Genomic DNA, 14,592 nt, shown 5'->3' with positions numbered 1-14,592 from the left:
CCTCAAGTTGCAGTTTTAGCTTCATCTGGTTAGAATCCTGTAAAAACATAAATCTCCTATTAACCACCTTTTGTTATTCAGTTATTAATTGGTTAATTGGAAAAATAATCAACAGATCAGCCACAAACTCTTAAGTTTTAAAACCTGGAAAACTAAATCTTCAGACATTTTGGTTGGAGACAACAAAACATTTTCTTGAACATATTTTTTTTTTAAATATGCAAATGTACATTTTAAGCTCACCAAGTTAAGCAAAGTTATTAATTAATTAGGGCTGAAAAGATTAATCAGACTAATCGTGTTACCGATGCTAATGCTGACCTTTCGCTCGTCTTCTGCTCCTCCAGCTCCCACCATCGAGTTTGAACAGGCGTCCTACCAGGTCAGAGAGCCGCCCGGCCCAGACGGCGTCGAGGCGCTCAACATCAAGGTGATCCGCCATGGAGACCTGGACCGAACGTCCAAGATCCGCTGCAGCACCAGGGACGGATCGGCCCAGTCTGGAGTGGACTACAATCCCAACAGTCGGGTCCTGAAGTTCACGCCTGGTGAGTGGAGAGAACCTGTGATGCAGCTTCCTGAGTGTGATTAAATATCTCTGACTCTGTTTGTTGCTTTAAAGGAACGGACCACATCATGTTCAAGGTGGAGATTCTGTCTAATGAAGACCGAGAGTGGCATGAATCCTTCTCCCTGGTGCTTGGTCCTGATGATCCGGTGGAGGCCGTGCTGGGTGAAATCACCACGGCGACGGTGACGATTCTGGACCAAGAGGCTGCAGGGAGCCTCATCCTCCCCGCCCCACCTATAGTAAGGAAAACCTCTTAGAAGCATCTCACCTTTAAAGGTGACCGATTATACTTCCTTGAACAGGTCAGGATAGGTTTATGGGTGATACAGAACATGTATACTACATTTTTTCTCAAAATATTTCTTAGATAATGAGATTTTTAGTCTGATCAGTTCTGAATGAGCTGTTTTAGGGCCTCTTGTCACTTTAAATCCAATGAAGCTGCTGCTGCAGGCCATGCCCTCCAACTCAACATTTACACTCGCATGTGAAAATGACTGCAAAAAGATGCACAATTATGCAACTTCACATCTTTGAAAAGCAGTGGTAGAGCCGCCTGCACAGCCAACAAGAATGCAGCAAGTGGTTTCTGGATGTTGAGTCAACATCAAAACACTTGTCTTTTCCAGCAGCCATTGTACAGCGGTAAAACCAGCTGACCAAATGTCAAATCTGACTTAACAATTGGGAGATTTTTTTTTTTTTCCAGAAACCCAAAATCATTAACTTATCAACAAAAAAACAGTTGTTCTGTCTTTAAGAGCTTGGGATGTTTTTGGAAGCAGAAGAAACCCGAATGGAAGTACAAAAACTTATTTTAACTTAATATTTCCCTAATATGGATGAAAAAGCTCCTTGTTTCAAATAATTCATTAATAACAAGGAAAAATGTTTTACTATGAGTTAGATAATCTGCCAGTCGAACTAATATTTTTTTCCAATATTAAGGAATTATTTTCTTAAAACAAGCTCATAATTCTTGCAACAAAGTTACTTGTAAGTTAGTTTTGTCTTATTTCAGGTGTATTAAGATATTTGCATTAGAAACTACACCAAATTTACATGGTAAGATTTTGTGGTTTTGCAGTCCAGCAGCCATTGTACAGCACGTACAGCGGTAAAAACAAATGACCAAATGTGCTGGATCTCTGCTTGGGTTGCTAGGTAACAGGAAGTCTGGTGGTTTTTGAGACAGACACCAAATTACATTCACTTATTGCCAAGAGAAAGGCGGGGTGTTTTTTTTAAGTGCTTGGGTTGTTCTTAGAAACTGCAGGAGGAACAAAAACATTAAAAATGTACATTTTTAGCATAGTAGGTCACCCCTTTAACACATTTTCCAAAGTCACAGCATTAACACGAGTCTTCCCGCCTCCTCAGGTGGTTTCAGTGGCCGACTACAATCACGTTCAGGAGGTGACCAAAGAAGGCAGCAAGAAAACTCCCTCCCCTGGCTACCCTCTGGTCTGCGTGACCCCCTGCGACCCCCACTACCCGAAGTTCTCCGTGATGAAGGAGCACTGTGAGGAGGCGGGAATCAACCAGACACAGGTTCACTTCTCCTGGGAGGTGGCGGCTCCCACCGACTCTAGCGGAGCGCGCTCCCCGTTTGAGACGGTGACAGACACAACGCCGTACACCAGCGTCAACCACAAGGTGAGGCCAGATGGTTTCCTTCTCTCAGTCAAAAATAAGGTTACAATACAGGTCAATTCAACCCCCGTTAGGTAGCAAAAGCTTCTGCAACCAGAACAGAGCTTCAGATGTCTTTGGTGAGCATTTAATGTCCAGTTTTTATGGAGCAAACAACGGCAACAGACACTTAAAGATGATAACAAAGTCAGCCTTCTATCACCTGAAGAACATTTTCAGGATTAAAGAACTAATATCCCACATAGATCTAGAGAAACTCGTCCTTTCGTCTCCATCCATTCATAGGTATTTGGGCTCTGGATTGACAGCATGTTGGAGAGGTCAGAAAGACTAGAAGGCCTCCGTTTTTTCTCTTAAACCTTCATTGTTTCATTCCCGTCAGGTTCTGGACAGCATTTACTTCAGCCGTCGCTTCCACGTCCGCTGTGTGGCTCAGGCCCGGGATAAAGCCGGCCACCTGGGAACGCCGCTGCGGAGCAACATCATCACCATCGGCACGGACGGCTCCATCTGCCACACCCCCGTTACCACGGGAACCGCCAGAGGCTTCCAGGCCCAGTCCTTCATCGCCACGCTTAAATACCTGGATGTGAAGCACAAAGAGCACCCCAACCGGTTTGTACTCACTGATGAACAGTTACCATGTCACCAGGTGACTCCGAACCCATCCAGTCACAACTTTCTCCAGCTGAACAGAAACAAAACTGACGACCAACGCACAGTTTCGGTTACTACAGCTGGAAACTAGAGATCAGGCCTGAAATCTGGGTGTTAACCTTCAGATTGCTTTTGATTAATAATAAATAAAACATTAATCAACATTTTGATGTGTATTGAAGGCAAAATGTATCGTTTTATTGCTGATTCTTGTTTTTTTATGTTGTAAAGCACTTTGAACTGTATTGTTACTGAAATGTGCTAGACAAAAAAATTATTGATTTTTCTAAATAAAACGTAACCGTTCTGCTTTGTTTTGTTTTCCTCCACGTTCAGCATCCACATCTCGGTGCAGATCCCACATCAGGACGGCATGCTGCCGCTGGTGTCCACCATGCCGCTGCACAACCTGCACTTCCTGCTGTCAGAGTCGATCTACAGGCAGCAGCACGTCTGCTCCAACCTGGTCACCATCGGAGAGCTGCAGGGCATTTCTGGTCTGTCAGAAAATTATTACATTTTAATGATTTGTTTTCAAGGTTTGGAAAGTCCTTGATTTCCAAACATTAAGAAAGAATGCCACCTGACATTAGTTTGTACTTCATAACCAAGATATATTGACTCAATCTATTATGTTGTTGATCTATATTTCCATTTAATGCTACACTTGTTATAGTTCTATTTAATCTTTTTTAATATATTTATATATTCCATTTTTATTTTCATAAACAAAAAACATATAGAGACAGAAGTTTAACCTAAGTTGTATGTATGTGATTTATTCTAAAAAATATAGATATTATAATCCAAAAATTGAAAAATAAAAAACAGGAATGTGGTTGATTATTATATAAATTATATAAAATAATGATTTAAATCTTGCCAAATATTTTTGCTTTAGTGTCCAGTAAAAATATCTTAATAAACTTGGAATAAGACTAAACTAAATTATAAGTATCATTTCTGCAAAAACTGAGCTTGTTTTCATAAAATATTTCCGTAATATTGATGAAATAAACAGGTAACATTGGCAGATTATTTCATTTAAAACAAGGAAAAACTTGTCTGCCAATAGAACCAGCTCTGCTTTCCCAATTTTAAGGAATTGTTGACCTAAAACTCCTTTATCTGGCTGAAAAATTACTGCAAACTCAACCAGAAATATGTTTTTGCAGTATTTGTATTGTTTTTAACTCACTTACCTTGAAGAATATTTACTTGAATTTTACTGTGGGAAAAGTGAACAAAACATGTTTAGAGGCATTTCAGAGAGTTTAATTTGTTAAAATGTACCACCCTCCCTCCTAATTCTGTGGTTTAATGAGAATCGCTGTCCTTCCACAGAGTCTGGCTTCCTGGATGACGTTTCCTACGACAGCATCTCTCTTGGTCCAGGCTACGACCGCCCCTACCAGTTTAACCCCAACGTACGGGAGGCCAAGAGCATCCAGCTCTACAAGCACCTGAACCTGAAGAGCTGCATCTGGACCTTTGACGCCTACTACGACATGACCGAGCTCATCGACGTCTGCGGCGGCTCCGTCACCGCTGATTTCCAGGTGGGTCAAGCATCACTTTGTTCTAGGTGTAGGGTTACCGGACGCACCGATCCCCTTCTTACGCTTCTGATACCGGTACAGATATCTGAGGTTTACGAACCAATAAAGAAAAACATTGCTGGATTGGCTTGAAATTTCTTTTTTTTTATATCCAGACATAAATGTACTGAATTACAAATTCATTTGATTGCGCAGTACCAGTACAGCTCACTAAGATACACCAGTAGCTTCACAGCTTCGCCAAACATCTAAGAACAACACAACTTCAGATTACTCAGTCAGTTCAGTGAATGGATAAATGGAAGGATGGTGGATTCTGTTTTCTTCTTCTGTTCTTATTCGGAGTGTTCAAAAGGGAACGAATTATACAAAATTCACATTTTGCACATTTCTGTACCTATATTTGTGGCTCTGCTGTTTCCTAAAACAGCCCAAGCACTAAAAAAGTCTCACCAAGCTGGTTTTGTCAATAAGCTCATGTTTTTTGGTGTCTGGAAAGCGAGCCATTTCAGAAACCTCCTGATTATTAAATCACATTTGACGTGCACTGCACCATTACCTAGCAACCCCAGCCAAGCCAAGCACAGCTGATTTTACTGCTGTATGTGTTGTATAATGGCTGCTGGGAACACAAGTGTTTTGTCGTCATCCTTCCATCCAGAAACCACTTGCTGCATTCTTTTTTTTTTTTAGATTTTTTGGTGGAGAAACAGAATTAAACGACACTTTTTTGCTATTTTTGTTTGTTTTTTCAGGTTCGGGACTCGGCTCAGTCCTTCCTGACTGTGCAGGTTCCTCTCTACGTCTCCTACATCTACGTGACGGCGCCCAGAGGCTGGGCCTCTCTGGAGCATCACACCGAGATGGAGTTCTCCTTCTTCTACGACACGGTGCTCTGGAGGACAGGTCAGGACTAAACGCAGAAAAAAAATCACTCCTGATCAATTCTCTTTACGCCTCAGCCTCCGGAACGGAAATTAAAACCGTTTAACATCAGATAACTGAGGGAGAGGTTACTGTGATAAGGGTTGCACCTTGGCTCTTATCCTCTGTTGTTTTCCTGTCTGCAGGGATCCAGACTGACAGCGTCCTTTCAGCCAGACTGCAGATCATCAGGATCTTCATCAGAGAGGACGGCCGGCTTGTGATCGAGTTCAAAACTCACGCCAAATTCAGAGGTCGGTTCACAGCAACAGAGAAACACATTTTTAATTCTTTCAATGTGTAATTAAGAGGAAATATAAAAAAACATGCTGCAGCTGTTTTTTTAGTGAAAGCCTTATATGCATTGTTTCCTGCCGTTTACTTTCCTTCAGGTCAGTTTGTTCTGGATCACCACACTCTGCCGGGTCACAAATCTCGCCTGATGGCCCCCGACCACCTGGGGGGCATCGAGTTCGACATGCAGCTTCTGTGGAGCGCACAGACCTTCGACTCGCCGTATCAGCTGTGGAGGGCCACCAGCTCCTACAGCAGGTGGGAACGCTTTACCGAAATCTGAAAAACACACAGAAGAAACAGTCTAATGCGGAATGGAGGGTGTTTTCATTTAAATGCACAACACTGCAAAAACACAAGATATTACCAAGTAAAAAAACAAGATATTACCAAGTCAAAACACAAGATATTACCAAGTAAAAACACAAGATATTACCAAGTATTTTTAGTCCAGTTTCTACTACAAATATTTTAGTACACTTGAAATAAAATAAAACTAACTTGCAAGTAACTTTTCAGCAAGAATTAGGAGCTTGTTTTAAGTAAATAATTCCTTAATATTGATGGAAAATACTAGTTTCACCGGCAGATTATTTCACTTATAAGAATTTTTTCCAATGCTTAAGTGAAATAATTGGCCAGTGGAATGAGTCTTTTTTCCACCAATAAGAAGTTATTGATTTAAAACAGGCTCTTATTGTTGCAGAGTATTATTATTTAAAACATGAATTGGATAACTCAGATAAAGTCTCGTCCTGATTCTATTTGTATTACTAACCATTAGTTTGTTCCTTTTTTACTTAGAGTATAATCTTAATTCTTTTTCTTTACATGGCCCAAAATAAATCAATAACTACAACTTGTAAGATAGTTGTGACTCATTTCAAGTGTCCTCGCATTAGAAACTAGACCAAACACTTGGTAAGATTTTGTGTTTTTGCAGTGTATATGTGGAATAAGCATATTTTTCATCTCCTCTCAAGATGTTTTAACATTTCTTGATTGACTTAACAAGCTTCACGTTCATCTCTGTAGATTTTCTCATCTTGATTCCTTTGTGAGCATCTAATATTCTTTGCACATTCTGCAGGAAGGACTACTCTGGGGAGTACACCGTCTTCTTGATCCCGTGCACTGTTCAGCCGACCCAGCCCTGGATCGACCCGGGAGATAAACCTCTGTCCTGCACGGCTCACGCTCCAGAGAAGTACGGCCCACAGATTCTGGAAATCTGAGATATTACAGCATGTCCTTAAAAACTCTGAGTTATGCTTCTAAAATTAAGGCCTTGAAATGTCTTAAATCCATGGAGAAATGTAAGTTGGCCTTTAAAAAGTTAATCGCAGGTCTTAAATTTAATCAATTACTTAATTTTGTATATTCTATGTAGTTTATTTTTCTTGCTGGACTTTTATATCAAGCAAACATTTGATTCTTGCACAGACATCTTCAATACGTTCTGTGACTTGAGTTGGTTGAGGCTACCGCTAACTAGCTGCTAATGTATCTTTGCTAACTAGCTTGCTAGCATTTTTGTGCCTATCCTGAGAAAGTGTAAATTTATTGCAATTTCCTCTTGTGACTGGAGTTGGTTGAGCTACCGCTAACTAGCTGCTAATATATCCTTACTAACCGGGTAATTTATCCTTATGTGACTTGACTAGCTGATAATATATCCTTATGTTAGTTAATAGCTAACTTGCTTTTTCTGAGTCTGTCATGAGAACGTGTACATTTATCTCCATTTTGTTGTGCGACTTGAGGCAGTTGAGGCTAACGCTAACTAGCTGCTAATAGCAAGTGATCTTAATTATTAGACACTTTTCATCTATTGTGGAAAAGTGTAATTTATCACCATTGTGTTCTGTGACTTTAGTTGGTTGAGCTAACTTGCTGTTAATTATAACCCAGCTAGCTTTTTTTGCGTCTGTAATGACAAAGTGTAAATTTATAGCCACTCCATTCTGTGACTTGAGGTGGTTGAGGCTACCGCTATCTAGCTGCTAATATGTCCTTGCTGGCTAGCTTTTTTGCGGTCTATCAAGTGAAAGTGTGAATTTATCACCAGTTGGCTGGACGTTCGTCTTCGCCACAAACCTCTGTTGTTGTTGTCTGTTTTATGGGTCTGTTGTCGACCCATATAAAAAAACTTGGCACTATTACATTGTAAAATATACAGTTTTCTTTTGTACATTTCTGTTGTGATACAGTTCTTAAATTTAATTCACAATGGTCTTAAAGAGCCTTAAAGATGAGGTGGTGAAACCTGGAGGAACCCTTTATCAGCATGAATCCTGAATGGGGTTTTTTCTACTCCAACAGGTTCCTCGTTCCGATCGCCTTCCAGCAGACCAACCGGCCCGTTCCGGTTGTTTACTCCCTCAACACGGAGTTCCAGCTGTGCAACAACGAGAAGGTTTTCCTGCTGGATCCAGCCTCCGCCGACGTCTCCATGGCTGAGATGGATTACAAGGGAGCCTTCTCCATGGGTAGGAGTCAAAAATAACCCATCCTTCATGCTATTCCACATTTTCCATATTTAGCTTCCAAGGATGTCTGATATAAATAGGATCTGATAAATATATATCTTAATTTTATAGCTGTCACTGAATATTTAAATCACAGAATCCAGAAATTATTTAATTGAGCCAAAGCTGTTAATTTGACAGTAACTGAGTTATAAAAAAGTCTGAAGTTTTTCTATTTTTATTAGAAATTAAAAACTTATGGCGTTAATCACATCTTCATGAGAAATGCAAATTTATAACTCTATTTTTACTTATGTTTGATTATTGTAGCTGTACACATTTGATTTATTTATTTTCTCAGAAGCAGTCTGGCAAAATGCAGTTAAACTGAAAACATGTCATTATATAACCATTTCACATCAGTCAATATCAATAAATGTTGATTAGTTTTTTGTTTTAAATATCTGAAATACTGCCAGGCTGGTGTAGTGACGTTTCCCGTTTTATTCAGTTTTTCACTCCACGCTGTTGTTTTTTATTTTTAAACAAGTTATGAGGCACGGTGGCGAAATATTAAACTGCTGCTGCGCCAGTTACTCAACAAGTTGTTGCTAGGTAACCGAAGTTTGGGGGGAGGAACTTGAAACTGCTTGTTACCCAGCAGGTTGTTGCTAGGTAACTGAAGTTTAGGAGGAGGAACTTGGAACTGCTTGTCACCCAGCAGGTTGTTGCTAGGTAACCAAAGAGTGAGTGAGTTAGTTGATTCCACCAACTTTGCTTAGCTGGCTAAAGGGTTCCCTCTGCCTATATCCCCCAGAATGCTGTGCGGTTCTGGATCGGAGTTCAGCGAATATTCTATATATTCCATATTGAGATGTATTCTACATTAACATTGATCACATGTCTGTCACGATATATATTATTGCTTTATTGTCCAGTCGTACTATTTTTACAATTACAACTAAATGCAAGTATTTGTTTTATCACATGCAGTGAAACCGCTTACTTAAACCTTTTAACTCCTCTCTGGTCCACTCGCTGCCCCCTGCAGGCCAGACTCTGTACGGCAGAGTGCTGTGGAACCCGGAGCAGAACCTGAACGCAGCATACAGGCTGCAGCTGGAGAAGGTCTACCTGTGCACGGGGCGGGATGGCTACGTTCCCTTCTTCGATCCCACTGGGACCCTGTACAATGAGGGGCCGCAGTACGGCTGCATCCAACCCAACAAACATCTCAAACATCGCTTCCTGCTGCTGGTAAACACAAACATTCATTTAATCTGTTTGCTTTTTATGAATATTTTGGGTTTATTGTTTATTTTTATTGTTTCACATTTCTTTTACCTACTGGACTCTTTATAACACATCTCTCTGAAAGTTAGTTCATTTATTTCTTCTGCACTTCTGAGAGTTTCATTTATTCCACACATAAATTTGTGGTTGTTACCATGAAATCTGAACAGTTTACAGAATTGTTTAGTATCTAGTTGCATTGACTCAGTTACATTTATGAGTAACATTTTTTTGATTTTTTTTTTAACCTTTTTTAGTACTTTTACTATGCTGTACTTTTTGCTTTTACTGGAGTAAAAATATTAAGTAGTACTGCATTTACATGAGTAAAATTTTTGAGAACTCTGCCCTCCTTTGACAATTTAAATATATAACAACAAACAACAAGACGTGGGCCACTGCTGGTTTTATGGTTATTTTTCTCATGCATAATAATTAATTTTTTTTTTGTAATTTATTTTTCTCTAAAAAATAAATTACAAAAATATATTTCAAGGCATCCTGGTTGTTCTTTCACAGCAAAATGCTCAAAGAAAACTTTCCAGTTTAACAGCTTTCCATACCAGGTCACACTGGACAAACTGGGTTTGTCATCCAGGTGGTATTCTAACTACCATAAGGTTTCCTGCTGTAGTTCTCTTAGTTTTTGATATTGAAAACCAGGTATTTATGTTTAAAACAGTGGCGCCCCCAGGTTGGGGGATATTGGGGCCCATGGCTCCTGACATTTTCTGAGAGTGCCACTGGTTTAAAAATCAAAGCGACCATTTTAGTTTTAAACTGTTTTTGTTTACTATTCTGTTTCGATCTGCTCTAATTGTGTTTCAGGATCGTAAACAGCCGGACGTATGCCACAAGTTTTTTCACGACGTTCCGTTCGAGGCAGATTTTGCCTCCGACGTCCCAGAGCTGCAGGCCATGGCAGCCATGCCGGGCGTCGACGGCTTCACCATGAAGGTGGACGCTCTTTACAAGGTGAGTGACTTCCTGTTTTGTTTAGAGTATTGTTTTATTACAAGAAAAATGTGTAATATTATGAGAATGCAGTCATAATATTAGCAGAAGAAAATTGTGAAATTACAAGAAAATGTTGTGTTAAGATCTGATATGACCTGATTGGTTAGTCCATTTGGTTCTTTCTTTGAAATAAACTCAGTAATTTTCACAGTCGCTTCAAGGTCGTGCTAATGATAATAATTTGTTAAATGATTGAGTTTTTCTTAGTTTTTAAAACAGATACTCAGCGTCACCAGATGTTCAATATTCCCAGTTTTAACAGAGTGGAAACTCTGTGAGGAGGAGTTTTCACAAAATTACTACTTTATACTTGTGTTAATGTTACTTCATTCTAGTAATATTATGACTTAAATCTTACTACTTTATTCTGGTAATATGAGTTTATTCTCCTACTATTAGCATTTCATTTCCGTAATCTAAAAAAAACACAACTCTCTTAGTCTAACTCTAATTCTGCAGTAGTTTTTGTTATTTTTATTGTAAAAGTCGCTGCATTTTATTGGAAATTTGATCCTTAAATCCATGGATGCGTTTTGCTCAATACTCCATTATTAACCCAAAGATAACTCAGTAAAAACAGAGAAACTAAACTAATAAATAAATTACTGATTAATAAATGACCTCTCTGACTGACAGGTGGAGGCGGGCCACCAGTGGTACCTGCAGGTGATCTACGTCATCGGCCCAGAGTCGCGCTCCAGCCCCAGGATTCAGCGCTCGTTGACGTATCAGGTGAGCCGCTCCAAACGCGACCTGGTGGACCGCAGCGGGCGCCTGACGCTCGACGAGTCGCTCATCTACGACAACGAGGGCGACCAGGTGAAGAACGGCACCAACATGAAGTCGCTGCGCCTGGAGGCCGGCCCGTCCGCCACCTTCAACGCCCACGTGGGCAGCTCCATGGGCGGGGGCGTGGCCGCCATCACCCTGCTGGTCCTGGCGCTGCTGGCTTCCTGCTTCCTGTTCCGCCGCTGCAGGCGGTCGGCCAAGAAGGCGACGAAGACGCCGAAGGCCTACGAAGAGTATCCGCTCAACACCAAGGTGGAGGTGTGCATGGACAAGTGCGTGGAGAAGAACTTCGGCACGAAGCACTGCACCGTTAGGAACGTCAACATCAACCGCAACCAGGAGCCGAACGGCAAAGTGAAGCAGGTCAACCTGGAGGTCAAAATCCACAACAACCTCGGCGACGGCACCGAGGTCTGAGACACTCGCTGCGTTTCCGTTAGCTTCTTTTCTGTCACATGTGAGCAAAACTTTGTCAGTATTCCACTTATACTGAAAAGACACAACTACGCAGTTGCAGTGTTTCCGCTAAATATGAAACGCAATTAAAGTCACACGAGAATAAGTTTCTTTACGAGACAAGTCATGAAAAAAACATGCCACGCATGACTCTCCAACTACATCCTGCTGTCGTCTTCTTTGTGGTTTTCACCAGTGGCAACATCCGGTTGTTGATCCTGGGACTTGTTCCATGCAAAGAAATGTTGCCATTGACAACATAAACCAACATAAACCAATTGAGATAAAAACTATTTCATCCTAGCAGCAAGACTATTTGTAAAATTTTTTTTACATTTTTAAGGTCAATAACTCTGTTTTCATTAACCTGACATTTAGAAAATAAATTTGCTTAATCGAAATTCAGCAATTAATAAGAAATCTCTCGAAATGTCAAATTGCGCAATTTTTTGACAATAAAATTGTGCAAATTGACATCTTGAAAATAAATCTGCCCAATAAAAGCACCAATTTAAAAAAGAAAACTGTTTTCAATACGTTTTGGCGCTCAGGTGATTTTTTTCTTTTTTTTGTTTTTCTTTTTTTTTTTTTTTTTTTGGCCGTATCGAAATTGGTGTATTTCGTAAAACCGTAATAGAAACATGTTCCTCACATCATTACGAGTCATGTGATCAACAGCCAGATGTTACTACTGGCAAAAACTACAAAGAGAAGATGACAGGAAGTAGTTGAAGGATAATTGAGCGGCATGTTTTTTAATGACTTATTGTGTGAACAAACTTATTCACATGTGATTATAATTGCGTTTCTGTTGTAATGGAAAACACTATTGTTGCGAAATTGTTTTTTTTCTCTAAATTAGCAGAATATTGACAAAGTTTTGCACACGTCTGTAACGGAAACGCAGCTCCTGACAAAGGACAACAAAACAGCATCAAAAATTGGTATTTTCTAAACTGAAAATTTGTACTTAAAGGAATGTTTTGTTTATGTATTTTTATACCACTTTGAGAAAAAAAAGGTAAGCGTGTGACGTTCAGCCAACTGGGCTACCTCAGGAATCCACAAACTGCTCAGCTGCGTCTGATTTCCATCTTTATTTCTCTTTTTAGTCGACATCTCGGTTTCACCGCCGGGAAGGTGAACAGTAGCTCTGATGGCTTCCATCTGCTGCATCGTTTCATTTCACTGCTGTACGAAGAGGCAGGAGAGGAAAAATGTCCTCCTTTCCTGCATCTTTACCTCGCATGTCACACAGTCATCCTGCAGATAAATCAACTGGAACAACCTCTTCACCTGCTGAAGTTGTTTAAATATAAAGCACAAACAAAGCTGCTTTTGTTGCAGGCTGAGTGAGTGCAAATAAAATGAATGATGCCTTCAAGTGCAATTATGTCACAACTTCAGTTAGTCTTTTCTTCACCTAGAAGAGCTTTGACTTATTTAATTAAAAAGCATTTTAAGCCTTGATTACACCCCCTTTTACTCTGGATTAATGCCATTCTGCTGTCACCTGTAAGGCCTATCATGCTTTGAACACAATCTATTTTAGTAACGGAGACATTTTCTGTTATTAAGGGGAATCTATTATGCAGAATTCACATTTTGCACCTTTTTCTACTTCCATTTGGGTTTTTGCTGCTTCTAAAAACACACAGCTGCTTTAATTCTAAATAATAAAGGCTCCCTATAAGTTTTCATAAACTGAAAATATAAATAGTTTAATCTCCAAAAATGTTAAAATTGTAAAATCGTCTCGTATTTTCAGTTGGTCATTTCAGAAAGACGGTGAAAGTTACACAATTATTAATGATTTGAAACCCAAAAATTAGATTAACATATTAATATTGTATCAGAGCATCTCTAAAGAAAAGTCGGATCTGCTGTGTTATTGTAGCCTGGACAAACTATCCTACTCTTTCCATTTTTATGATATTTATTGTTTTAATTTGATATAAAGCTCTCTCTGTTCTCACTAAAAAGCCATTTATTTTATCAACTACCTTGGTGTTTATCCACTGTAAAAGGGGGTTAAAATAGTTATACTTACTGCCATTTTGAACACAATTTCTTGTTTTTTAACCCTCTTTATTTCCTTGCTTGTACTGTAATCCAATCAGCTGCCGATTTCTAAGTGCCATGCAGTATTTTTGCTCATGAGACAGAACAGATCGTCCAAAGTATTTCAATCGCAGAGCGTCTGAGTGTAATAAACCGTTCACCCAAATGACTGCTTCAGCCTTACTACTGTCTGAATGAAAGTTATCTCGTTTTATAAAACGTGTTTTTATAAGAATGATGCGTCCGCCTGCCGTTGTTCGGCCCAAAGACTCAGATCTCACTCTGTTACTCTTCATTCATTTATGTTTCATCTGTCTCATTTGTTACATTACAGCCCAGCTACTGATGTTGTTTTTAAAGTGTTTGACACTGGTTTGTATTTATCTAAAAACACTTCTTTTTCAAATGTGTGCCTATAAAAACATGAAAACGGGGGATTTTGGGAGAAAAAAATATATATTTTTGGTGCTATAATTTTTGAAAAACACAATATTAGTATGATGCCTGTATTTGGTGCCTTTTTTAGTAATAAAATAAATGTAAAATTAAAAATCATGGCTTGTATTCCAGTTTTTTTTGTCCATTTACTATGTTATTTATGATTTGGCACTTTTTTATAAAGCTTGAGATATTCATGTGCAAAAGTCTTGAGTGATACCAATGTTTGCGGTTTCAACATCTGCAGTTTTGATATTGCTGCCTTAATATACCGTTGATTAATCTAAAACTTTCTGAGTTTTTTCTCACCAATTTTTGACTTTCCAAGCTCAGAAATGTCGTTTTTTTTTTTTTTTTTTTTTTAAAAAAATTTCTGAAATTTACTTAAAATTTTTTAGTTTTTTCTTTCCAA

General features: G+C 39.3%; 1 protein-coding gene across 1 annotated transcript in view; it reads left to right on the top strand.

Annotated features, from left to right (window-relative positions):
• The window catches only part of fras1 (Fraser extracellular matrix complex subunit 1), a 277,569-nt gene extending 265,760 nt beyond the window's left edge, over positions 1–11,809 (top strand). The window contains exons 60-73 of the mRNA XM_015031370.1: positions 348–548; positions 623–810; positions 1,952–2,227; positions 2,607–2,839; positions 3,218–3,378; positions 4,226–4,440; positions 5,196–5,346; positions 5,511–5,618; positions 5,757–5,916; positions 6,749–6,865; positions 7,981–8,147; positions 9,178–9,383; positions 10,248–10,394; positions 11,073–11,809. Of these exons, the coding sequence (XP_014886856.1) occupies positions 348–548; positions 623–810; positions 1,952–2,227; positions 2,607–2,839; positions 3,218–3,378; positions 4,226–4,440; positions 5,196–5,346; positions 5,511–5,618; positions 5,757–5,916; positions 6,749–6,865; positions 7,981–8,147; positions 9,178–9,383; positions 10,248–10,394; positions 11,073–11,642 (2,900 nt within the window). The 3' untranslated portion in view covers positions 11,643–11,809. The remainder of the gene's footprint in view (positions 1–347; positions 549–622; positions 811–1,951; positions 2,228–2,606; positions 2,840–3,217; positions 3,379–4,225; positions 4,441–5,195; positions 5,347–5,510; positions 5,619–5,756; positions 5,917–6,748; positions 6,866–7,980; positions 8,148–9,177; positions 9,384–10,247; positions 10,395–11,072) is intronic.
• Positions 11,810–14,592: the final 2,783 nt, after the last annotated feature.

The sequence above is a fragment of the Poecilia latipinna genome, unplaced genomic scaffold (genome assembly GCF_001443285.1).
Source record: "Poecilia latipinna isolate Pla-1442-1.1 unplaced genomic scaffold, P_latipinna-1.0 Scaffold204, whole genome shotgun sequence".
Classification (NCBI taxonomy): domain Eukaryota; kingdom Metazoa; phylum Chordata; class Actinopteri; order Cyprinodontiformes; family Poeciliidae; genus Poecilia; species Poecilia latipinna.
This window is presented reverse-complemented; position numbering and strand designations above follow the sequence as displayed.